The 25,943-nt window shown below is 41.5% G+C and overlaps 2 protein-coding genes across 19 annotated transcripts in view; one reads left to right on the top strand and one right to left on the bottom strand.

The window, feature by feature from the left end:
* Positions 1-24,254, bottom strand: BEND6 (BEN domain containing 6). Of its 4 annotated transcripts, none has more exons than XM_072855218.1 (11): positions 24,118-24,254; positions 21,621-21,787; positions 20,435-20,606; positions 11,211-11,439; positions 10,959-11,104; positions 10,346-10,444; positions 9,784-9,961; positions 8,092-8,309; positions 6,551-6,743; positions 4,549-4,687; positions 1-2,027 (listed from the first exon to the last, which is right to left on the bottom strand). In XM_072855218.1, the coding sequence occupies exons 4-11, from the start codon at positions 11,404-11,406 to the stop codon at positions 1,760-1,762; spliced, it is 1,437 nt and encodes a 478-aa protein (XP_072711319.1). In that variant the 5' UTR covers positions 11,407-11,439; positions 20,435-20,606; positions 21,621-21,787; positions 24,118-24,254; the 3' UTR covers positions 1-1,759. The 4 variants fall into 4 exon arrangements, with proteins under 4 accessions (XP_072711319.1, XP_072711318.1, XP_072711317.1 ...); XM_072855217.1 differs by lacking the exon at positions 20,435-20,606 and adding an exon at positions 19,655-19,825; XM_072855216.1 differs by lacking the exon at positions 20,435-20,606.
* A 43-nt stretch (positions 24,255-24,297) lies between these two features.
* The window catches only part of DST (dystonin), a 315,224-nt gene continuing 313,578 nt past the window's right edge, over positions 24,298-25,943 (top strand). For 2 of the 15 annotated variants that reach the window (XM_072855194.1, XM_072855193.1), the window contains exons 1-2: positions 24,516-24,886; positions 25,318-25,379. In XM_072855194.1, the coding sequence (XP_072711295.1) occupies positions 24,706-24,886; positions 25,318-25,379 (243 nt within the window). In that variant the 5' untranslated portion in view covers positions 24,516-24,705. Of the gene's footprint in view, positions 24,887-25,317; positions 25,380-25,943 lie in introns of all 15 variants that reach the window. The other 13 variants (XM_072855210.1, XM_072855195.1, XM_072855191.1 and 10 more) reach the window with 13 other exon arrangements.

Here is a 25,943-nt window from a genome sequence, read left to right as displayed (position 1 = left end):
TTTATTTGATAGAAAGTTGCTTCAAAAATATGATTAACTATATACATTCTTATATGCTGTACATACAATTACATATACAAAATGTACATAATAGCAAATATCCTTCTGTTACATTTTATGGATGGTAGTTAATAACATGAGATAGAACTTACATCATATTTCATACCTGCTTTCATCCTGATCCTCTCTAGAAGGAATTGATAGACATGAGAGATGAAAAAGGCTAGCAGATCACTTAATTCATACCCCAGCCCACACAGACGTCTTCTCCACAGTGCATTTTATTAGTGCATTGTTCTAGTACAGTTAGGTTTGCAGCATTTTCCTTTAGAGGTATTTGGCTGCTAACCCCATCTTCAGATTTTTTTCCCAGCATTCACCCTAATACCATTTCTAATTTATTTCTATAACTCAGATCTCCTGAGTTATAGAAATCCTCCTCAAATCAAGCTAGATTTCTTCAACTTCATGTTGGTTTTTTGTTTTTTTTTTAAATCTTGATTCCTTAGTTGCTTGTCTACCATGTATAAAACAGATTTAACTATTAGTACTCTTTGTTCTGGGAGAAGTACACTCAAGCAAGAAAGCTATAATCCAAGTGTTCTCTCCTTCCCATGCTACCGGCACACTGTGAGTCTGGAATCAGACAACGAGGGAAAAAATGAACCTTCTCTCCTCCTCCTCAGGCAATTACAGGGTGTGTGACTGCCAGCTGCTCCCTGGGACAAGTGGTGTCAGATCTCAAGAGGAACTGCCCAGTTACTGGGATTTTTCTGGTCCCAGTCCCATGAGGAATGCTCTACCTGTCCACCCTCTCTCTGAGCGAGAGGTAGCATACCAAAATCGAAACACAGGGAGTAGAGGCTTGCAACTCTGCCCTTTACTAGTCGCTTCCAAGAGATTGTCCTGCATTTCCCGACTGGAGGGATCAGGCACCCTTATCCTATGGACCTGACGTTCAGGGAAGAAGAGTGAGAGCTGCCAAACTAGCAGAGTACCAGCAGCAGAAGGCCAGCAGAGAGAAGCCACGGCCTCCACCGTGGCTCCAAACAGGCTATCCTGGAGGACTCTTCCCTGAGCTAAGAGGGAACATGGCTTCTTTCATTGCCTTTCCAGCTTTCAGAGGTTAAAAATGAGCTGCTTCTTTCCTGCAGACGTCTTGAGAGCTGCAGTTTCATTGCTCTAAGAAAGTTTTCTTCTTTCCAAGTTAACAGCATCTTTAACCTATTTTATTTCTTCTTCTCTGCTCATGTGGCCCTGTGCTTTCTAACCCTGTGCTGGCCATAGTCTTCATTTCACTAGGAAATTTTTCTATTCTCTTTTCATACCTCTATATCTTTTTTGTATTAATATGCAATAGCTTTCTCTGATCGGTAAAGCGGCTTTCCATCAGCTGTCAAGGTGAAAACAAGGGGATTAAGGTTCCTCTTACACATTCTTTTGGTATTACTTTAAATAATGTTTTTTCCTAACTAAGGGGAACTCTTCTTATATTCTTCAGAACAAGTTTATATTTTTTGAATTACTGCATAACATGCATATATTTAATAATATCTTAAAGCCAAAGATATTAATATGCCTTCATTTTTTCCTAGGCTGTAGAATTTTCATTTGTTTGAGAAAATGGTTCTCAGGCTTCTATTCTGCTTGCAGTATCTCTGTCCACTGTTGCTAGGCCCGTTTAGATATTATTTCTTTTTTATTTTATACTACTCTTTAGTCTCCATTGAGAATTTGAACTGGTATGAAATACCTTCTGTTATTCTTTGTCTGAATTCCTGAGATCCTGTCCGCAACCCTGGTTGGGAGAGGGCGCTGGTGAGCTTCTGGCAAGATGAGACTCCACCTTAGAAGAAGTGGGTTTGAAACACTCCTGCTGACCTTGTGTGGTGGGAGGTGGAGGAGTCAGACGGCTGTCACTTTGCTGAATTTGTGCATTAGCAGCTGGTGAATCATCATCCTGCTGGTCTTGTATGCTGGGAAGAACAGCTGAAGAGATGATGCCCTGAGGAGCAGCTGTTGAACCACTGTTGAGACAATTTATAACTAAGCTTGAGATATTAACATTAAATGTGCAAGTACTATTGTTCTTAGTTTCCAAGCAGCAGAGTTTATTAGCTAGTTAACTAGTTTTCTTCATTGACACATTCCCCTTTTCCTTGTTTCATCTCAGCCTAATGGATCTGAGATGGTGACTTGTCCATCTTGTTAGATTTGACTCCAAATTCCTTCTCTTGAATTGTAGTTGTATTCGGGGGCAAGGCAGAGGAGGTGGGCAAGGAAGGAGGAGCAGCTAGAGGGAAGATCAAAACTGCAGTATCACCAGTTTTAAAAGTTAGTAACTTGTGGGTAAGTTGTTACTACAGGTATTGCACAACAGGATTTTCTCTTGACCCCTCTCTGTACTTCATTGCTGGAAGGTGAACTGAAGGAGTAACAGTGAGATTATGAGCACTTTTAAATTCTCCTGATTTTCTTATAGAGAAAACTTGTATCATCTGAGTTAAAGGAATCACCACTGTTATCTCGATTCCTACAAGGTGCTTAAATGCTTATACAGTGAGGAAATGCTGACCAGGTGTAGAATGAATCCATTATGAATGCATTCTAATAATCATCCATTCAAGAGAGACTATGCAGGCAATATTTACATTGGTTTCAATGGATATTGGACCGGATTTTACATAAGCACTTATCAATGACAGACATAAAGACATTTTTAAGATATCAAGTTTAAATTGAAAGGTCTATAGGCAGTAGTAAAAAACAACCCAGAATTGTTATAGTGCTAGCTCAAGATCCTCCCATCAAGGCTTCAAGGAATACTGTGTCTGTAGATGAGAAGACTCAGGAATTAGCAAAATTTATGGATTCCTCTGATGAAGATAAAAATTTAAAATATAAAATATTTAAGATTTAATACTTTCAAAGAAGACAGTCTGTGTTTCTGTGCTGTTATTTTTACCACCTGTGTCAAGGACAAGGAAAAATACTACAGTGAATCAATGCACACTGTATGTTACAAATACAGAGGACCTTTGTTTTATGAAGCCTTCTCATCTCTAGGAGAAAAGCATTAACACAGTAAACTGTCTTTTAGCCAGGCTGGTGCATTTGTTTGTTGTTTCCAGATGAGAAAACCTGTGTATGTGGATACTTCCTATATATATTATCTGAGTATTTTTCAAGTAGTAATTCATAGACCACTGGTGGTCCATGGAGTACTTCCAGGTGGCTTAGAGAGGAATTTTAGTATTAAAGCACTGCTACGTTTCAAACAATTGTGTCGTAACATAGTCAAATATCTTGGGGTGTTTTTGTTTGTTTGGGGTTTTTTTTGTTATGAAGTGTCTTACAGTTGCAAATATGGATTTTAAAATGTGCACGAGATAACTGAACTAGGAAGAAGTAAAATATTACTTCAGTATGGAAAGTCAAAGTAAGGACAAATCTGTTCTCTCTATCTCACTGATTTTAATCTCTTGTTCCTTGTTAATCTCCTACCCTGTTCCTGAGGAGAGGCTGAGAGAGCTGGGACTGTTTAGCCTCAAGAAGGCTCAAGGGGATCTTATCTATGTGTATTAATATCTGATAGGAGGGTGTAAAGAAGATGGAGCCTCTTCTCAGTGATGCCCAGTGGCAGGACCAGGGGCAACGGGTAGAAACTGAAACACAGGAGGTGTCGTCTAAACATCAGGAAACCCTTTTTCACTGTGAGGGTGACTGAGCAGTGGCACAGCTTGCCCAGAGAGGTTGTGGAATCTCCCATCTTTGGAGATACTCAACCCAACTGTATATGGCTCTGAGCAACCTGGTCTAGGTGACCCTGCTTTGAGCAGCGGGGGTTGGACTAGCAGATCTCCAGAGGTCCCTCCCAACCTCAACTATGCTGTGATATGTACATTTGGTATATATGGAAACAGTACTATGCAAATAGCTGACTTCACCGACAACAGGGAGGAGTTCAGCAACTTTAGACTAGTCTTGTTCACAAGGTAAAAATGCCCATAGTAAGCAAGATGTTATGTAATAATTCCTCTGCCCCAATAACTGGGACTCTTCTGGCAGTAAAAGAACGCTAATTTAGCTCTCCTACAGTACTTTTATCAGTACGTACAGAAGAGGTGTGACTTTTCTTATCTTTACTGTGGGTTAATTGAGGCACAACACGCGACATGAAAATGGAATTGACTGGCCTCTGGAGAGCCTACACAGAATAATAAGAAAAGTAAACAATGCCAAATCTAAAATAGACATATTGATTAAAGTAACTCCATGTGTTTACTTCTGTCTTCTCATCCTGTAATTTAATAGCTTTGTGCTGCTTTGTCTAGAATGAACAACTTTTTTTTGTGCTGTAACGTTAAGCTGGACTGCTTCTGTATTATGTACTTTTTGTATAAGATTACAAAAATATTTACCTACTTGGCAATGCATATCTGAACACGTATCTTCATGGTAATTTTAAGATTGCTTTTAGATTTTATTACCACAGGGTAATATATGGAATCACACATTGCAGGCTACAATTTTTTTTTTAAGACTTACCAAAAGCTCTGCTTCTGAAAAGCACCTGAGTTAAGATCTTTGCTTAAAATTGGCTTCTTGGTGCAATTGTTCAGTTTTTGTCCCATCATTCGCCTAATTAAAGCATCATCTGTGTTTGGAAACAACTGTTTCGTGATTCCTGCAAAATAAAGAGACGATATATATGAGGCCTCCAAATCAGGGAAACCACAGATGTATGATCTAAAATGCCTTTATTGCATCTTTGAAATTTCCAGCTACTTCAGCTTCAGCTCTAGTTACTTTGCTGTCTTCACTCACTACTTCATAGATTTTGCACGTGCCAGCTCTTGCTTTTCTGTGTGCCTTCCATATTGCTGTGCCTGCTCTTGGCAAACTCAAAGGGAGGCCCAGGGCCACAAGGGCTTCCTGTAGTAAGTGATTTGTGTTTGCTCATCCTCTCTTTCTTTGTTCTGTTCTTGATCAAAGAGTCCTATTCCTATCCATGTCAGTCCTCATGCCTCTGAATCTTCCAGTTTTTGTTCCTTAATTTTCATTTGCAGGTGATGTCTCCTTCCCCAAACATTTCCCTTCTGTTTTGCCTGGCTAAGTTTTTTTGAATGCAAAAAAACTAACAACAGGACTCAACATCAGGAATGCATCTTCTGCTCTCCTCTTCTCCATCACCTTCCCTTCCCTTGATTTTTTTTTCCCCTTTCTTTCATTTTGAAGTCTTATAGTTTCTATCTTCTTTAAATAATCTGATCTACTAACTCATTTTCTACAGTCCTAGAACTCCCAGGGTTCCTTCTTATTTTTCTTCTTCTCTTGTATAAGTTGATACTTTTGTGTTTGAATTCAGGAGTGTTCTCATTTCCTTTAACAAACTTCTTTTACTTCTCTATAGGCTTCCCTTTGTCACTGAATTCTCCGCAGCATGCTGTATTCAATGTCCTGATTATCTTCTCTGCTTCCCTTTTCAGTTTTACCTAGACCCTTCCCCAGAATCCACCTTGAGAAAAGTCACTAGGAGCTCTTAGAATCATAGAATCATTTAGGTTGGAAAAGACCCTTAAGATCATCAAGTCCAGCCGTTCTTCTCATCCCATGAAATCTTTTTAATTTTTCTCATACATCATTCTGAAATTGTCTCATCTTACCATCTCTAAATATATTTTCACCATCTTACACACTCTTTCCTTTTCACTCTCTTGACTTTGGGCCTTTTTCTCTAGCTAGGTTCTTAAGGAAAAGAGGTTTCTGCAACTGGTAACTTTTGAAACTCCTGGCCAACTTCAACAGAAGTGGACCAAGGTACAGGAACTGGAGCTAAGCTGGGAAGAGAACTGAGAGAACTGGGGAAGTCCAAGGAAATGGCAATGGGCAAGGGATTCTAGTACAGGAATTTAGGCTATGTTGTTCAAGTATTAAGCTATAGGCGTGAATCCAATAAAAATCAGGCTTCATGCGCTCACAAAATACTGTTTTCTTTAAAGCTGCTACTTCCATCTGAAATGATTCTCTTTCCTATGCACCAAACATTTTTTGCCTTAAACCTCAGCATAAAACAAATTTTGTTTGCTTCTCTGATCACTGTTCCTGTCTTCTATACTTATTGTCTCATTTTACCTCCAGCGCTACTTAAAATGTCAAAATTCATAACATTCACTAACTTCAGAATATAGCAGACATTATTTTAAATTTGATCCAAGTGTCCTCTCTTTGCCTTCCCTTATCCGTTAACTGTCATGCTCCAAGTTTGACTGTTGTAGATTAACCTTTCAAAGGCTAAAAAAATTTATAGAATCACTGTGCTGAGTAGCCACTTAAGTAAAAACCACAAAATTCACACAACAGAAATACTACTACTTAGCATTTCACTGCCAATATTTGTAACAGATGGATTAAAAAAGTATGTAGCTGAAGCAGGAAATATGAAACAGCACATCACCTGAGTAGACCAGCTGTTAAGCATTACAGCCCCCCTCAGAGAAAGCCCTCTGTCAAGTCAGTGCCACATTGAGTAACGTTAACAAGTCATCACCTATGATTTCCTGAACTTCATTCTGATTCATAGCTGGTTTCGCCGCTTTATCCTTTGAAGAGGAGGACTTTGCACCTGTCAGGCTGTGTGTAGCCATGTATTCATGTGTATAAAGTGCTTGCATCAAGTCATTTATAAACTTTTGAGGTTTGCTCTTGTTACAAAGTGCAATCTGCCACTTTTCGATCTTGAACTGGAAAACAAAATTGGTCATAGGCATAACTATTGCAGTTCTCTAGAAATATTATATAGTATTACCTCTGAAATATTTTTTAAATTTTATTTTTTTAAAATACAATTTCAACAGTAATCTCTACAAACGGTGTGCTTGAGACCAATGCTAAACTTGCATATCACTCAACGTTTGCAACTGTACGCGCAGATTGATTTTTTTTCAGAAGCAAATGTGGGGCAGACTAAGAACCCCATTCAGCCTAGCAAACACTTCACCAAGTGATCCTTATTACTCACTAGTGGAGACAGGACGTGTTCAGACATATCTAAATCCTTCTGCTTGCACTCCATGCAAGCTGGCTGTGGTCCAGTTCTGGCGTGGATTCTGTACAGCCTTGGGAGCATGGCACTATGCCCAAGCTAATATTCCTGCCTCCAAGCAGACGTGCCCTAAGAACTGTGACATCTGGTCCTGGGCTTTGAGAGTGACTTCTACATACAGCAGTTGTACAGCCTAAGTATTTGAACTCTCCTAATGGGCAATTTTGAGCTACCTCTATTAAGTAAGGCTAGGTTGCTTAGAAAATTAGGTCTTTTTATTTCTTTGGAGATGTTAGGTCAAATTTTGTGTATTGCAATATTCAGTCAAAACATCATACCTTGATAATTCTTAATAGATTTATTTGGGTTTTAGGACCCCATGACAAGACACGAGAATGATTTCCACCAACTGGCATGACTCAGTGCGTAAGAATGTCTATGTATGTAAAATGTGAATGCAGAAGCTAGAATTATTCTTTTGGTTGGGTCTTTATATTTTTCATGTACAGCCTCTGTGCCTGAGATTTCTCAATTATGCTCTATTATAATTACAGAGAATAGGGGAACATTTTTACTCAGTACCTATATATATATGTATTTCTACTTAATTGCTGGCCAGTATCTGGAACAAGAGCAAAACCATACCATTCTCCATTTACTTATTAACAGTTTAAACAGACTGCTGGTATTTTTCTTAGATTATCTCTGAAACGCTACCATTCCCCTTTGGCATGCAAAGCATTAGGCTAGAAGTTATCCCTAAATCTCAGTATTTTCTTCATGCATCTGCACTCTGCCCTTAGTCACAGATGTGCAAAGCCACCGAAATCAAAGCGAGTTTGAGAGTGTACCAGCACACTGAATTGTCTTGTGTTTCTCATGGAAAGAGCCTTCTGCACAAAAAGAGCTCATGAGTCACATAATCAACTGAATGATGATAAAATGATTTTTACTGATGCTTAATTTTGGATTTGTTATACTATAACAGTAAAGGTTGTACTGTATAAAGTTTTAATTTTTATGCCTGAAATTGCCTTTTAACTGACCTGTTTTTCAGTTTGTTGCTCCTCATCTTCCACATTTAGAGTTATTGGTGAGCTGGAGTTACTATGCATAGCTGCATATGAATCTGCTAACGGGTTGTTAGATGCTTTCCAAACAGCATGTGAATGCAGACTGGACGTAGATGATGTCACTCCGCCTTTGAGCAGTGCTTCAGCCATCCCTACCAGTTCCTCAAAATGGGTGACTGCCTGTGGCAACACTGAAATCAAATGGAAAGTGATGGGTCAAAGTAGTTGAAGCTTTCAGACTCTAATTACGTAAGGATGTATATTTTTGTAATTAGGTTTCTGTCATACTGCAAAAGAGTCCAAGTAGTCAGCAAAAACACTTTAACATACTTTTTTCCTATTCTCTCAAAGCTTTTCCTGCCATTCTGACGTCCCCACCCTTGATGATCTGGCCTCTGTTTTTAGAATAGGATAGATCAGTTCTCTGAAAGGCTAAGAGGAACCATTAGTTTATGCCCATCATGGCACTAAGCTGCCATTTCTCTTTTTCTTTTTGCTATCTCAAAATCTCTACAAGTCTGTAAAGCTATTGAATATGGGCTAAGTAATGTTATGTCTGATTTAATTTTTTTTTTGCTTCAAAGAAGTTACATAGACTGCATAGACTTTTTTCCTCTTTTTTAAGCTATAGAGAATATCTTTTAAATGGCCCTTTCTTCAAGTAATATTTATTTTCAGATATAAACTTTTATTGATTTCATTAAGAAGAATCAATTCAGCAGAGCGAAAAGGATGCAAGGGCTGACAAATCAGCAAGATACAGAATCCCTGAATTATTAGAAAATACTGTCAAAGTCTAATACAAGTGCTTAAGATGTAAGGCAAATGGACCTAAATGTGTGAGAAAAGTTGTTAAACACTAACAAAATGTTTAAAAATAATATTCAGAAAAGTGGAGATGAATGATTCAAACCAATATGAATAACATACAGAACAGAATCAGGTGGGCAATGAAACTGATGAGCACTTGCAAAATCATATGAAAATAAAGAGATACTAGGTTGTCTAGAGACGGAATGATATAGCTGGCAAGAAGTAGAAACTCCTCTTTAAACCTTACTCATTCACCAATGCTTTGACATTTTGGGATTCAGTCTTGGCTGCTCCAGAGTAAGGGACAGGGACAAGTAAGAGGGGCTTCAGAGGCGATGACTGAGTGATGAAGGATTCATTTATAAAAGAACAAAATGGATCACCTCTGGGAAAGGACTAAATTTGTTGTACCTGGAACTAACTCGGATTATCAATAATGAGAAATTACTAAAATAATTAGAAATGAAATAATTCCAGAATAAAGAAAATTTCAGTAGATCAAGAATAACTGTTAATAAGCAAGATTAGTTGGACTGGTCAGGGGAGTGTTTGAGCATAGCCGACGGTTATACACAGCATACAGAAAGGTTCTCTTGGGAACGACCGACAGGATTTAGACAGATTTTTCCATTTGTAAGTCTATGATTGCATGGCCTCCGTGTAAGAGAGTTTTTTCTAAGTGCTGCTGGAATTAAATGTTGCCATGTATCAAAGACTTTGATGCTAACGGTAGGCCTTGGTCGTGTCAGGTGCTTGAGCATCCATGATTCCCATCCAAATGGCCTTTTATAAATCAAGCTTTTCATGACCTTCAGGCTTTCCTCTTCATCAAAATAACTCCCCTCACTTTACCTTGAAGCATCACCAGGGACTGCCTTAGGCGGCAGTTTTCTCTCATGGTGTCTGCCAGCTTCCTCTTGAGACTTTTTATTTTGGCACACAGTTCTACCTTGGATAGTTGAAATAAAGGCTCTTCATCATCACTGCTACTTTCACTGTACAGAAAGTTGCTTCCTGAATATGTTTCTCTCTGGGGAAAAAAAAACCGAAAACGTGCTATCTATCTAGAGCAACAACAACATAAAATTAAAGCATTAAAACTAACATTAAAATATCTGGCTAAATCAGAATATTCTCTTTGTACACAGAATGTATAAACAGACCTGGTGCATTTTAATAATAGCTGTTACTGAACATAGATATTACCATTCCTATTAAAATTCAAAATTAAATGTCAGGGTAATACATAACTGTTAGATACTTCTCTCTCGGTTGTCCATTCACCAATTTTCTAAGGTAGTGTCTTTTAGAACCGTTAACTTCACTGAAACAGAAGTCTTACGCCCCCCTAAACAAATACATTTCAGTTTGCTTTTGCTTAATACATTAAAATTGCTCAAGGTGAGATGTTTACCTGTTTGTTAATTAAAGATGTTTCAAGTTGACTCAGGATGTTGGCAGGAGCAGATGCCTGTAATGATTTCTTTCTTTTTATATGCTTCATCATCTTCCCCTGTAAACAAGAGCATAATAGTGCCTTTGCATTCCTAGAGAGCCTTTCATTACAGTATCCCATGGTATACCATAAACTTTTATTCACTGTGCACTTGACATTTTTGGTTAGTATTTTTGAAAAGTATGTTTATAACCTTTTGTTAAGATTTATGTTTTCTTTCCCCATATTTTGTCACTGCAGATCTCAGCACAATGCAAAGCTCAGAAAACCTGGTCCCTTCCCTTCATTATGCAGTGGTCAGATTTCTGTCTTATGGGAGAAAATGTAATGGAGCTACAGAGCATCCAAGTCTTGAATAACGCTTCTCTCTTTAAATAGCAAAGGACAAAATCTATTGGCCTAACTAATTACTCTGACAGCTTATTGTGCTGAGGTACCATGTGAAGATCGTCTGTATTCCTACCTTTAGTATACATATTTTGTGTATTATATTGTGAAGAATCAATAGTTACGGTCTGTTTCATTCCATTATGGGCCTACCAATATCAGGCACATAAAGACAGAAACTCACCTGTTCTTTATCCAGGTCACTGTCTTCACTCTCCGAGAATATCATTTCTATCCTCTTCCTCTTGCCTTTTCCAAGGACTTGTATTTTTGTAATTTCATCCGCTCGCAATATCTTTTGCATCATTTCTACCAACTCTTGCGGGTCGTCTGAAGTGATGGAAAAAAAAAGGCCAAAGCACAGAAAATCAGGTAGCAATACCTTGCAACTAGATTAAAATTTCATGTCAGACAAATGCTCTGGAACTGCACTCACCACTCATGTACACAACTTTCACCAGGTGCTTTTCTGTCTTTCTTTCTCCCACAGGCCAGTTTACTAGCACATGCTCATTTGGTTTCAGAAGTCTTTCTAGTTCATTGTCATCACTGGGAAGGTCCTGTATCCATGAAGTCTCTCCAATTTGCAGTGAATTATCATTTACAAAATCAAACAGTGTAAATTTTTTCATTGTTACGTGGTTTTCTTGTCACACAGATACCGCCTGCAGGACGTCATCGGAAAAATAGCTGTTACCATGTCATGCCACAGGAATGTTACAAGAATACTTTAAAAAGCCCCAAACAACCCTCCTATTCCTGGATTTTGCTAATTACCTTGTATGAAAATATCCTGGACAAGGAAGTGAAAACTAGTCAAGCAGTGTGTTATATCTCCCCTGAAAGATGGGAGATGGTCTGTTCAATACATGTTCGTCAGACAGTTGCCTCCAAAACTATGCACAGAAAACAGCTTTCACTCACAGAGCCCTTGCTTCCATATTACTACCATGCCTAATCTGTCTCCTGCCCAGGATCTCTGTTACTACTGCATTTGCTCCAACAAAAGTTTTCAGTTCAGCCTCTGACTAAAAGATACAGGTGTGATAAAAACTTTCATGAAGGTACTAGCTCTACGTGCTATGAAGAGGGACGTATGACTTCCAGGACTGTATTAATCATCTCGCGAGCAGCAAGATGTACAATTGCAGACACAGAAAACCAACCCAGAGCAACCCAGGACAACTGACTGGATGAGGTAAGACACATTCTGGCAGTGGAAAACTTGACGTACAAAAGAAATGACAGGCTGAGGACTGGAAGAGAGCTGTGCTGCTTTGTGAAGAATAACAGCAACAAGGAGAACCCAAACCCAAACATACAACTAAGTCCTTTGCTTACATAAAACAATATTTTTAAAGCAAAGGACCATTTCTGGGCTTTTTAAAGCACTGAAGTTCTACACTGGGAGAAGGGAACAAGTCATACTTTGTGCTTTATTGTTCTAATGAAGCTGACAGGCCTTACACAAAAGTGTGAAATGCAACATACATTATTAAACACTACCGGAAATATAACTGGTTAATTTAAGTGTTTCCATTATACTCAGAGAAGATATTTTCTACTTTAAAATTATTAAATCAGATAAAACCAATAAGTAGAAAATCGGATTTTGTCAAACCTTGATCTTCCCAACAAACGTATGGTTTAGCCTGCCAGTTCTTAGAGGTGAAGTACTTTTTACAGAGCTGAACACTCATGAATTCCCAGATGCGACAGCATGATTTGCAATTTACTTGGCCTCAATCAGTTGGAAGCAAATCTAGTGCCTCATGCAGAGGCTGTCAAAAAGGTAACTCAGAGCTAGGAAAGGAGACTTACGCAGAGCTATTACGTCCAAGTGCGAAAATCTGGCTGCAGTGCTCTAAGAAGCAACATCAATTCGTTTGCAGAAGCGCGGCTCACCACTATTCACCATGCCTGTGCTACGCCTCAACAGAGCTGGCTTTTCACACAGGGGTGAACTTGTTAATTTGTGAAAGACAGCTGCGCTCTTGTCAACATGTTTACTGATACAATGAGGCAAGCAGCGTAAGAAATCACCATTAAAAAGAGTATTAAATCATGCTTTTATGCAGAAAGTGTTGAGTGTGATAGCAGTAGGATTGTTAAGTACTGCCCTGCTGAAGAAAGGAGACTGTGTTTGCAAGAATTCACATTAATTTTCTTTAAAGAGAGTTAGAAAGACCAGGAAACATCCATCCCTTGTAAATTCTGGAGAGGAAGCAGCCTGAATGTCTATGCCTAGCATGAATCATGCAGGTCTCATTCTGCCACTGATCCATGCCGAGTGGATCCTCACACCGCAGAAAGGGATACTTCAAATGAATACACATGTAGACAAAGCAGAACCCAAAGGAAGGAAAGTTTCAGCACTGACCTCACTAGGGATAGGTGAGGTCCAAAATGAAAAGGCATGTTTGTCCGAACAACAATGTAAAACAGCCCGTGCAGGCAGCCACATTGACCATCAGTATTTTTCCTTCTTTTTCAAACTGCTTTTGAGTATATACCCCAAGTCAGCTTAACATTTCTTATCCAGCACGAAGATGTTAACTTCTACCTCTGATCAACCCAGCACAGCAATCCTCATCACCCAGTTCTTCGATTCTCAAATGAAGTACTTTGAGCTTTCCCCTCCTTGGCCCTTGGCAGTTCTGAACTACTTCATTACCCTCCTAAAAGCCCACACAAGGTCAGCAGAATTGAAGCAAAGTCAGAGCTGCCAGTGTGCTAAGACTAACAGTTGATTGACTGACTTCTATATTTTTTTAAATGGTTCCCTCTAGTCCTCTAACAGTTTGTATGTTGTCTCTCATTTTGTATTGAGACAAATATTCTCTGAGCCATGGGACGTGCTTGTGGTCTGCGCTTATACAGGGTTAGCAAGCCAGCCTGGGATTTCCAGGGACGCACTGAATACACAGGCTGTTTGCAGCACGGAGGGTAAGTGATGATTCCCCACGGCGCTGGGGCTATTCACATACACACTGTGCTGACTGAGCGTATCAGTAGCACGTCCAACAGCTTTTGGAAGGTATCAGACTTGCGTACGTGTTATACAGCTTAATGAAATCAATGGACATGTGGACTTCTGGATGTCTGGAGCCCACGACAGCAGCCTGGTGCTACTGGTAGACTCTTGTGAAGCACACGGCTGGCAAAATGCCTCGCACAGTCTTTACACCAGACAAGCACCTGGATCCACAAAAATCCATCCTGCCACTCAAAGCTAGGGACAATTTTTACCATGGTCATAACAGGACTCGGAGCTCAGCAGTTCGTCTACTTTATCTATAATGCTCTTTTGAGCTGTCAAGATTCTTGCCTGTGGTGGGAGGGTGTACTAGTAAATAGCTAAACTGATTTCACCAAGAGTCTTAACAGCTGCCAAGTTAAAATATAAGCTACATAGGCTGCTGAGAGAAATAAGGAGTGGATTTCACAAATACTCATGGAGGAGGGATGGGGTTGATCCACTCCTTTAGCTCCCGGCAAGATTCCGAGGCTTGTGCTCAGTCCTGTTGCTCCTGCTGCTTTTGAAGGGGCCAAGGCAGGGAAGCAGTTGTGGGGCAGCAACAGCAACTGGCCAGGTCCCCTCTCCTCTGCTGCGGCTCTGCTGGGCAACAGCTCAACTGCTTGCATTACAGATAAAACGACAAAATTATTACATTGCCAAATAAAAGGAACAGAGTGCAAGAGCTGACTGTTAGTATTTTTCTGTTATGGAGCTATGCCTTCAGCTCCTGCAGTAGACATTAATCAAACTATGTTTTTTCACAGAATTTACTGTGACAATCCATGGGCCCTGGGGATAATACCTAACTGTCTGCTGGCGTCATCTCTAGCCAGTGATTAAAGGGAATGGAAAGGTAGAACAAAATGTCTCTAATGAGGAAAAGGAACAGTAAAACACTTACTGGAAGAGAAGTCCTGCAGTGTTTTCTCACCCTGTTCTCCCACTAGAGTCAATGTGTACCTTGTCTGAGTCAGGACTGCTGCAGATGCCTCCCTCTAAAATGTTTTATTTGCCAAAAGAGATCAAAGGCAAAATATACTGTATCATCAGGAAAAAAAATAATCTTGGGGAGTGGGATTAATCTTACCAAACGTTTACTGCCTTAAAAGTGAGAGGTTGCCTAGCCATGTTTGGCTCAGTCACTGCAGAAAGAGAGGTGATTCATCTCACCCTAAGACACATAGCTAAAAGACAGCAGATGACCTACTGTCTGGGAGAGCCTATTTCTCTCCACTGACTATTCAGTGACTATACAGGGGTAGGTATGTCTCCTTACAGAAGCTGGCTTGGTCCAACTCATCCTATATTAGCTTTTTCTATTTTTTCATAGATCTTGAATAGTAGGATAGATTCCAGTTGACCTTCTGCTATAGGGACCCAAAAGAACAGAGTATGAAGTCTGTTAAAGTGTACCTAGTTCTCTGTTTTAAATCTTTCTAACACAGTTCTGCAAGTCATCAAGTAAGATTTCTGACACTGAGTGCTTTGTTCAGTGGTTTAATTGGAAGATATATAATCACTCACAGACATTACCCTGTGTGCAGCTACTAACCACAGAGACAGAATTACATGACCTTTGAAAGCCACTTATGTTTCGCAAGTTACTTAATTCTGCTATATTCTCCATTTGAAAACACTAGCTACTTATTTGAGAAGTACTGACATGCAAATTTATGATTTATCACTCTTCTAAGACACAAATCTCTCTTGACTTTTTCTAAAAGCAGGTAATTTGTAGAAGGGGGGAAAAAAGGAAGGAGCCATTTAATTTTAAAGCTCTGCAGAGGAAACATTAATTGGACTCTTAATTTTTACAAACATGTTAACACCTCACATTCTGCACAGATGCTACAAATTTGCACACAGAATATTGTTACTAAGCAACCCAAAAAGCCAGAACAAAAAAAAAAAAAAACAAAACACAAAAGTAATTTAAAGACATATCTCAGCCTTTGATTGACATAGTCTGTTCCATTCAGCTGGAGAGCTGGCAGATGGCATGCTGAGATCATTATTTCTCTTTCCTTTCAGTAAATGCAGTGTAGAGTATTACAAATTTACAACATGAGATTGTAGGCCTGCTCAATAGGTCCGATACTGTAGAGTTTAAAATAGGGCTTTGCCACTGATTTCAGCAAAACAAGAAACTGTACCATAACCGGGCAACATAGATCCATAATAAAGTACTAACATTTTACATTGTCTAGCCTCTAAGTTCAGCCTTCAATAATCCCAGTTTTCCTTGGAAAAAAATCCCACCTTTACTGAGCTAGAAATTAATCTATCTCACTCAAACTACTTATTTCCAATTCAGCATAATGAGCGGTAATCACAGATTTGGTTTGTGCTACTTTGACTATGGCATTTTACACTGAACTTGTCAGGACATTAAATACAATGTTGGTGTAAAACTCTTGGGCTACAATGAAATCTCGAAATTCCCAGTTCTCTGTAACAAATTTATAATGGAAAATGATGACATTTAAATATGTTACATGCCCTGTTGTGGGTTCTAATCCTATTCCCCTGAAACCAGTGTAAGAGTTACTGATTTCAGTGGAATTAGGCACTGTTGGAAGAATGCAGAAGTGGTGTTACTGCTCAAAAGATTTACAGTGTGATATCTTAGTCATTTTATGGGAAAATATGACTTAAAAGCACAAATCTGATACTCTCAGCTGAGAAATACAGTGTACAGATTTTCCAGAATCATCAGTATTGCTGCGTTCCAAATTCAGCTGGAAGTCTGGGGGAGCACCTATCAGAACATTACTGCAACTTTCAAGACTATAAATGCACAGAAATGATCCCACTTGTCTTCCACAGGAAGGATAAAACTACATGATTTTTATTACTGATATCCAACAGCTCACTTCCTGACTGTAGATCGCTATCATGGTGTGACTAGTTATGAAATAATCTGATATACTTTTCTAAGAAGTGATGCTATTCATGGTAAAGCAACATCTTCCGGCCTTATTTATGCAAATCGTCTCGCTGACTTCAACGCCTCAGCAGCATTTACAGTCCACAGGATTATACGCAGAATTTGGCCCATACCTTGTCTCACACACTAAAATCCATTTGAGTGGCCCAAGGAATTAATGAAGCCATTATTATTTTTCACAGTAGTGCCCTCCATGCTGTGAGTTTTAGCAACCTAGAAGTTTTATAAAATAATATTAATACCTAAATATGCCAAAGCCCTTTGTAGGACTGTGGCCTAAATAAAAAGCTTGAAAAAGTTTATTGGGAAAGCCCTGATTTTTGCATCAAACTATTAATTTTATTTGTAATACTGAGTGATAGCAAAGGATGAATAATGAATTTATTAAGCAGGCATATTTAGTATGCCTAAAAGTACTAAACTTTTGTTCTAACTAATAATTTATTCAACTAACAGTGAAACATGGCGTTTGTTCTAATAAATTTTCAAGATAGCAACGTGGCATCATTATTGGGCTTTCAGGACAGGATTCAGTTCTAGATTAAGATGCTTACATTTAGGTGTCACTGGTGCACCAGGTATCCAAGTTATCACTGTAATCACTGGAGATCTAGGGATCAGTTTGGCTTCCTAAACGTAGGTGTCTAGTGCCAGTGTCCTCTGGCATTCTGCTTTGCCTTCAGCTGCTACTCCAGAAGTACAAATCTCCCACAGGTCTTTTATCACAACTGCTGTCCCTGCGGAGATGTCTCAGCCTTGAGCAACTGCAACCGTCAATGAGTCAAGCCCCTATTGAACATAATTAAAGCTCCCTGGAGAGCAATTCAGCTTATTTCAAATGCTCTAGGGCTCAATACAGTTGCCTAAAAACAAACGCATGGTGCAATCTTAGATACCATAAATTATTATGCCTGGCCTCCAACTGCCTCTTCTGATGGGCGCATATCTCACATAGGGACTAGACCCTCTTCCAGGCTCATGAGGGTGGTTACTAACTCCAGGCACCTCAAATGGCACTAAACACATAAATTTAGGGAAGTGAATTGTTCTCTGGGCCCCAATGGCTGAACTGAGTTTAAATAGGAGCTTAGATACCTCACATGCCTATAAACCACATACATTTATTTATCTGTATTTTAATCCCACACTCAGTGAAAGATCCCCATAAAGATAACAAGATGCCAAATAACAAGATGCAGGAAGTTATCTTAATTCTACATTACAGATGAGTATCTTTATTAAATAGCTATTTCACAGCTGACAGATGGAAAACTAATACCCACTCTGATTTACTTATTTGCAAATGCCATGCTCAACAAAATGTATTAATATACAGACCAACAAAAATCAGTTTATTTATTGAACTGGATGAGATACCAAAGCTACAGGAATTTGAATAGTCACGTGAAAGTTCTTTCCATGCAGGTTAATGTATCCAAACTCGTAGAAGCAGTAAGTAGCCTGGGAGGAGAAACAAGTCAGCATGGCTCTGTAGAGTCCAACACTTGGCCATACTCATTCTGATCTGGCTTGGGTAATTCAACACGACACATTGTGTCTAATTTGGAGCTTAACAGCTCCAAATTATAAAGGTTAAAGACCGGTGATGTATTCACTTATTTTGTCTAAAGACGGTTATGGGAAGGCAACATCATTAGGGAAAGTTTGACCACATGCAAATCTGTGCTGAGGTGCAAAAACTGTGCACTTGCTCTATGTATCAGCCCAAGCAATCAAACACCCTTTTCCTAAAAGGCTGAAAAAATATCAGACATGCTTTCCATATGCAACTAATGTACTTTCAAGTTGGACTTGTTCAAACAAACCCACCGATAACCTGATGTGAGAGTTTATAAGAGGAGGCATCTTACTTTTTTTATAAGGTGGCATAAGCTATCATACATCTTTCAATAAGCTGTGCTGCCCCAAAGCATTACTATCGGTGACAATCTCCCTTCAACGCTAAGAGCATAGAAGTGAAATACCAGCTGGGAAATTCCAGGCTTGAGCTTTGGTCAGTATTTAATAATCTAGCGGCATCTGAACTATCTCTACTCATATGTCTTTACTGGCTGTCATAGGCGAGTGATGATAGATTAGAAGTCATGCTTGGTTAATACTCAAAGTGCCTGCTCTTTTACTCCAAAGCTCTTCCTCAATTGCTCTGATTTTGCAGCATGTTGGTAGGAGGGAATGAACTTGATGATCTCCAGTTAAAAAAAAAAAATCTGCATTACTATTAAAGGTCATGAGCTAGAACAAGAGACATACACATTGTACTCTTACTCCAGGGAATATTACTGCAACTAAGAGTAGTTCTGCATGTACTTAGGAGACTTGACAGAAAGGCATCTTCCCTGCAAGGACGACAACCTCAAACCTTATTAGAGCTATTTTTTTCCCTCCTGTAAAATTAAATGTCTTTTTAGTGTGTGTAATTCAATGTAACTTTATAAATTAATATATAGGAGCTGAACTGCCAGTGTTGTATATCGGTCTGAAAAAAATCCTTAAGCAACTTCCAATTATATACATAAAATACTAATGAAGTGCAATTCCCTCTGGGATGCAAGGCCACATTCAGATTGACAACTGCTACATTAAACACTGCCAAAAATGAGTACAGAGCAAATTTTAACCAAGGACAAAGGGGCATATCACTGCTGTAATAAAAAAGAAGCCATAGGAGCTTTAGCAGTATATTTTGATCTAGGCTCAAGATCAGCCTCTCTGTCTGCAAAGTCAATTTATGCCCACAGAATTCCTGCCAGCATTTTTCCAGCCACACTGTAAGCTGTGAATGCACAACTGCATGGCTCATACTCCATTCGATTTACATTCAGTCTAATAAACAGAGGGAATCAAAACATGCAAGTTGTGTGAGTTGATGAACCTGCAAAATAAGGACAATTACCTCTATGTAGATAAAGCAGGCAGAATTTGGTTTTACGTGGTCACCTAAGACACCTGCAGATGGCAAAGTGTTCCAGTCATGGAGGCGTCTAGTCTGCAGCACTGGAATCACACAGTTTGGTCTTGGATAAATCAAACGACCTTTACAGTCTAGCTTCTCTTTTCAAAGGATCTGAAATAATAATACATATTTACCTAATTTCAAGGATATTGTGAGAATTAACTAATGCTAGCGTGCCTTGTCTTCCAAACATACAAAGCACTGTATGGAGCAAACAATTTACCAAGTTTTGCAGAACAAAGATTTGCAATAACCTTGCTGAATTTAGAACATATAATTTCACATAACGGATTTTTTTGAAACGTGATGCCTATATCAAGCTGGAAATTGTTATTCTTTCAGCTGAAGAATGTATTTTATAAGGTTTAATAGTCTACCAGAAACTCCCACATCATCTCATACATCATGCTTAAACTGCTAGAAAGCACACTGAGGACAGTATGTAACCCGTGAAGTAGAATATTGAGGGGGAAAGTCAATTATTTCATTGAATGAAGTTGATAATACTCAGATACTATGATATTTTCTGTATTTACTTTGCTTGCTTCTTTGGTTTTTACTGTATTTACTTTGGTTCCTCTTTGATTAGGAAAAAAACAAATATTTTGTTAAGAAGTATTAGATGATTAGAGAACCCTTCTAACCAGTTAAGTAGTCATTTAAGCAGAATATTTTACTTAATTATCATTAATTAGTAGAAACACAGTCCTTAAAGCATACCTACATTCCAATGAAAGGAAGTTATCTTACTCAGCAACTCTTCTGAAATCATATCATGTGTCATCTCCTATTCTTACGTCCACATCACCAGATCTAGCATGTGACCTTTTTCTTTCGGCTCACTGATACGGGGAGTCTTACAATTGGAAAATGAGGTCCACAAGGCCTGAATCTGTAGGAGCAGAGAGGTGCCTTCTCAGAGTTGCTGAGTGCCCTTGAATCCCACAGCTCACATTGGGGGAGGTCAGCAGATTTCTGCAGACATGGTTTCTCCACTCAAAATACCATATTTTCTTTTTGCAATTTTTCTTGCTCCTTTCAGCCTAACCCATGGTACTCAGCTAGGATTTTTAGTTTCTTTTAAAAAGAGTTGCTGAAACTCATGTAAATTATCAAGGAATATGCACTAGTCCATAGACTGTACTGCAATTCTGCATAAAGGGCAAGATTAAGAGAAGAAAGTATCTGCCTTCAGCCTTGCTGGGCAAGACTGCTAAGTCAGAACAGGTTATCATGAGAGACTGGCTGAAAGAATATTTTAGGTCAATGGTGCCTTGTCTCCCTGCAGGAAGGCTGCTGCTGCTACAACACATTCCCTGCTCAACTCTTCCATTAAACTGCAGAATTTTGACATCATTTCCGTACTGTTCCCCTCCTTCACGCAACTTGGGAAAATAGGTAAACAACTGCATTCAAGAGTGACCGCAACCAGAGAAACATCCTCCCCTCCTGTCCTGTCCCTCCCCACTGCAAACGTTTGCTGGTCGCCTCTTTTCTGTGGAGTGTCTGAAACAGAACTTTCCTTTTTCATCTCTCTCCCCAAGTACTTATTGCCGCCTCCTCCCTCAGGATTGCTCAAGTAACAGGCTGCTTCCAAGCCTCCTGCCGAAAACTTCAGCTATGCCCATGACTTTGTTGCTGCTCTGTTTCCCTGTGATCCCCATCAAAATGGGGATCTGCACGATGCTACCTCCCATCTTCCCACATCTCCGCAAAAGTGCGGCCACATCATGCATACCCTGAAATGGTAGCAGTACGCCTTATTTATTTCAGGGTTGAAGGCTGCCTTCATAGCTTATAAAACTCTTTTGGACTTGCTTCAGCCTCTCAACAACTTAGATCTCTTTTCTGACCTACCTTGCCATTCCACACACTCTTGCTACTATTAGTCTCAAGACTTTGTTACCTTCTTTTACTTCCTCTTCTCTGAAATAGCTTCACCTCCTGGATTCTCCTTCTGAGGTCAAATCTCAGCTGAGAGCCAATGGTTTTGTTTTAACCTTCTCTCTTCATTCCTTTTCTTTTCTCTGTTTATCATCCTTAAGATTTATGAAAAGTTCCCTGAAAAACATTCTGTAAAGAAGCTTATATTAAAAATGCTATACACATAAAACTTATTTTGATTTCTTTTTATTACTATTTGGGGGGGAAAAAAAATCTACCCACATATAGTTTGCTTATTTTTAATGCAAAATAACTTCAACAACTTAAACTCTATTCACCGCAGAAGTAACATTTTAACCACACTACCAAAACCCGCAGTATTTAACAAACACAGAGCAGTAATGAATATAAAGAAAGCCATAGCAGCAGTTTGGTATACATGTGAGGCAGTTGACTCAGAAGCCTGGAGCGGTAGCTCTGAGAAATCATGCGTGTCAGCATTTCTTGTACTAAACTGTACTCTCTTTTGCGTTTGAAAAAAAAAAAACCAAGCAGTTGTCATGAAATTTATTATAGCCTTTTGGCAAACTATTATCCTCAAGACACCCATGAGCCCTAAGTCTTAGAAGAGAAAAGCTATAAACCTTAAACTAACAAGCTAACGTTAGAGATTTGTCTGTCAAATGTTTTCTATGCACTGCTACCCAAGAACAATGTGAAAATACCTGTTCCCTCTCAGTTCTCTGCAATTTACTGTGCAGTCACTGCTGTGCTACATTTTCTCCACCATCCCATTCTGAAACAATAAATCAGTGCAGAGCGAAGGGTGTCGAAAAGTTTCCTGCTCCTGCAATACGCCGCAGCGAAGCCCTGCAGCAGGGCAGCTGCGTTGCCGGGAGGATCACACTGATTTGCTTCATGTTACAGTGAGGTAACATGAACCGTTTGAATAATCTCCAGGTAATCTGCATTAAAACCATTTTACTGCAGTGTACTGCGGTATTAGGAAAGATTTCAATATTGCACCACGTGATGCAACACAACCTTACAGCATTTGTCCGTTCCTAGGCAGTGAGGGAAAGCTTTAAATCAAAGGCTGCAGTGTGGCAACTTTCTGTTTTACAGAGTAATACGACAGACTATTTTGGCTCACCATGTTGGCGTATACTATGAAATGAGACAAAATTCCCGGAATAAAATATTATAGACCTAAAAGCCAACATATTTTTTTCTTTCTTCACTTAGCCCCCCAACCTGGTGTCAAGAGAATCTTTCAATGAAAATGAATTTCCCTAACATTAAGGGTAAAGTGTTACAATGTTATTAGCTCAGTGATAAATGAATTTTAGTATTCTAGAGATCATTTTTCCTGTCCTTATCTAAGCTACCACAGATATGTTTCCCTCTCTGTCCTTCCAGCTCGCTTATTTTGTAGTTTAATTTGAATTTGTACATACGTTTTTCTATATAGTTTTGTCAGTCATGTAAAGCAGTAACATTTCGATGTTATTCCAGTGTTTACAGAGATTTTCATTATTTCTACGAAGTTTTGGAAATGTTCCTCTCATTTATGTGCTTGCATCAAAGATGCATGAAAACTGCACGAATTTCGTCACAAATTAACCCTAACTTTTTCCCCACTAACACAGGCAAGCACAATATTGCAAGACATTACCTGGATATATTTTCAGCACGTGATTTTTTGTGTTTAGGAGTATGAGAGAGTTTAAAACTGCATTTTCAAAGACCTCTAAAACAGCGTTGGAAAGTGTGGAGTATCATCAAAGTAACAGCTGCAGAGGTAGCGAGAGCGACAGGGATGAACTCCTCTCATTATCTGCATTAGCAACCTGCACATGCCAGGATGTTTATGCTATATGCGACGCATCAGCTCCGGCAAGGCGGTAAAGGAAAGGCACAGGAGGTGACATTTGCTGCAGCACGTTGCAGTTTACTGCAGTAAGAGGGTATCCAGGCGGCATCGCTCTGTAGCAGCTTTCGCTGCAGCAAGCCCTGCACCAGCCAACTTCTCCGCGGCTTTCATGCAGGAAACGTCTCGGCGGGTGTGCGAATTACACACACACCGCCCGGTACGCAGGCACCATACGCGGTGCGCGCCTTAATGCATAACCCAGACGAACGCTGGTGCTGTGCGGTAGCCCGCACCGCTGCCCGCAGTCCGCTGGCTCTCCCGCAGTCGCCTAAATCCCAGCATCAGAAGCCCGGTCGGCACGACGCGAGGACCCTGATCACCTTGTCAGGACGCGTCTCATTAACGTTTCCCAGTCCCTTCCCCCAGCGACAGCTTTGCCACGAAACCGGCCGCGACCAGCGCCTCGGGGCCAGGGTCCGCCTGCCCGGCCAGCCGCCGCAGGCCCCCTTCCCGCCGCCGCCCGCACACCCGCACGGGCGACCGCCGCCGCGACCCCGGTCGCTGCCCCCCGCGACGGCGGGAGCGGGGGCAGCCCCTCTGCCGCCGGGGCGGGGTCCCCGGCCACCCCCCTCCCGCCCCCCGGTACCTCGCAGCAGCCATTTTCCGCCTCCCTCTGCAGAGCTCCAGCGCGTGATGTCACCGGCCGCCCCGGCCAAGTCCCCGCGGCGGCGGCGGCAGCGGCGGCGGGCTGCGCCGTGCCCTTTCCTCCCTCCCGGCGGCACCCTCCCCTCCTCCCTCCTCCTCCTCCTCGTCCTCCTCCTCCTCCCGCCGCCCCGCCCGCGCCGGCTGCCATGCCATGCGGCGCCCCGCCCCGCCGGTGCCGCGGGCGCTGGGCCCGCCGCGCTCCCGGGTGGTGGCTGCCGCGCGGGCGCGGAGGGGGAAGCCCCGCCGCAACCGTCGCCGCCGCGGCGGCTGCTGAGTCACGGCCTGAATTTCATCCCGCTCCTCCTCCTCCTCCGCCGCCGCCGCCTCCTCCTGCTCCACCTCCTCTTCCTCCTCCTCCTCCTTCTCCTCCCCCGCGCCGCCACCTCCCGCCCGGCTGCCGGCTCCAGCAGCGCGGTGCCGGCGGCGATGCCCGCCCCGCTGCCGGGGGGAGAGGCTGCCCGGCGCTGCCCGGCCCCCCGCCGCTCGCCGCAGACCCGCGCAGGCAGAGGGTCAGCCGGGCGCTTGAGCCATGATTGCCGCGGCTTTCCTGGTCCTGCTGAGACCCTACAGCATCCAGTGCGCCCTCTTCTTGCTCCTGCTGCTGCTGGGGACCATCGCTACGATTTTATTCTTCTGCTGCTGGCACCGCAGGCTCCAGAAAGGGAGGCATCCCATCAAATCCGTCTTTTCGGGTCGCTCGAGGAGCCGAGGTAAGAGGTGCTGCCTGTCCCCGAGGGCGGAGGGGGGTGCCCCCGGCCCATCCCGCGGCTTCTGGCGGCGGAGGGCCGCTCTGCCTCGGTTTAGCCGGGCAGAGGCTTTAAAGAAAATGCAAGCCGAGCCCAGGACTGCGGCAGCCTTGTCTCCACCCATCCCTTAGCGAAACCTCGGCCCGCGGGAGGGAGGTGAAGGGCTGGGAAACCCCCCAGCCCCCCCGGTCTCCCAAGTGCAGCAGAACTTTATGCTCAACTTCTTCCCGGTGAATTAAATATAAATGCCGGGCGGAGCTGCCGGCTGCGCCGGAGAGCCAGAGCCCGTCCAGGAATATGCGCCGAAGGGCGAGCAATTCGATAAAACCGTTAGCCCGAGCGAAATCTGAGGCGGAGCTGGATGCAGCCTGTGTGTCTTTCTGCTTCCCTTCCAGATGCTGTTATGAGAACTCATCACTTTCGCTCTGAGGTAATTTATTTAGCACGCAATTTCAAGGTCAGAAGCTGTTCTATTTACCCGAGTACATATCGTTGTCGTCTTCTGTTAATGAAATCGTGTAGCAAACTTTTCATTTTGCATGAAAGACATCATGTCCTCTTTCATTTCTTGTTTTTTTCCACACAAAACATCAGCTCTTCATTCGTATTATCCTAACCGGCTTGCTGATTTGTGTCATTTCCAAAGCAGTTGGTTACTTCAGGAAAAGCTGTGCTTGCTGTACGTGCCAGACCTCCCTCTGTCCAGAAAGCAACCCCAAGCCCAGTTATTGACCGCACTGTAAATACGTGCAGAGCCGGTAGGCTGTGCGACTGCAGAGCTTCCGCTCGCTTGCTTTGCTGCCAGCCCTCACCTGCGCCTTGCTCCTTGTCAGGGAAGTTGCCCGCTTGGCTTGGACGCTGCCGCGGGAGATCCCAGAAGGATCCAGACTAGAAGCCTGCGTTGCAGGTGCCTCATTTCGCGACTGTATTCATAGGTCGGGGAATGAAAACTCTTACATGCCAGTGCTAAAAGTAGAACACAAACCCCAGTCGCTTCCTAGGGATTCTGAATGGGGAGCAT

The sequence above is a fragment of the Ciconia boyciana genome, chromosome 3 (assembly GCF_034638445.1).
Source record: "Ciconia boyciana chromosome 3, ASM3463844v1, whole genome shotgun sequence".
Classification (NCBI taxonomy): domain Eukaryota; kingdom Metazoa; phylum Chordata; class Aves; order Ciconiiformes; family Ciconiidae; genus Ciconia; species Ciconia boyciana.
The sequence above is the reverse complement of the archived record's forward strand: the minus strand, read 5'-3'. Positions and strand labels throughout refer to the sequence as shown.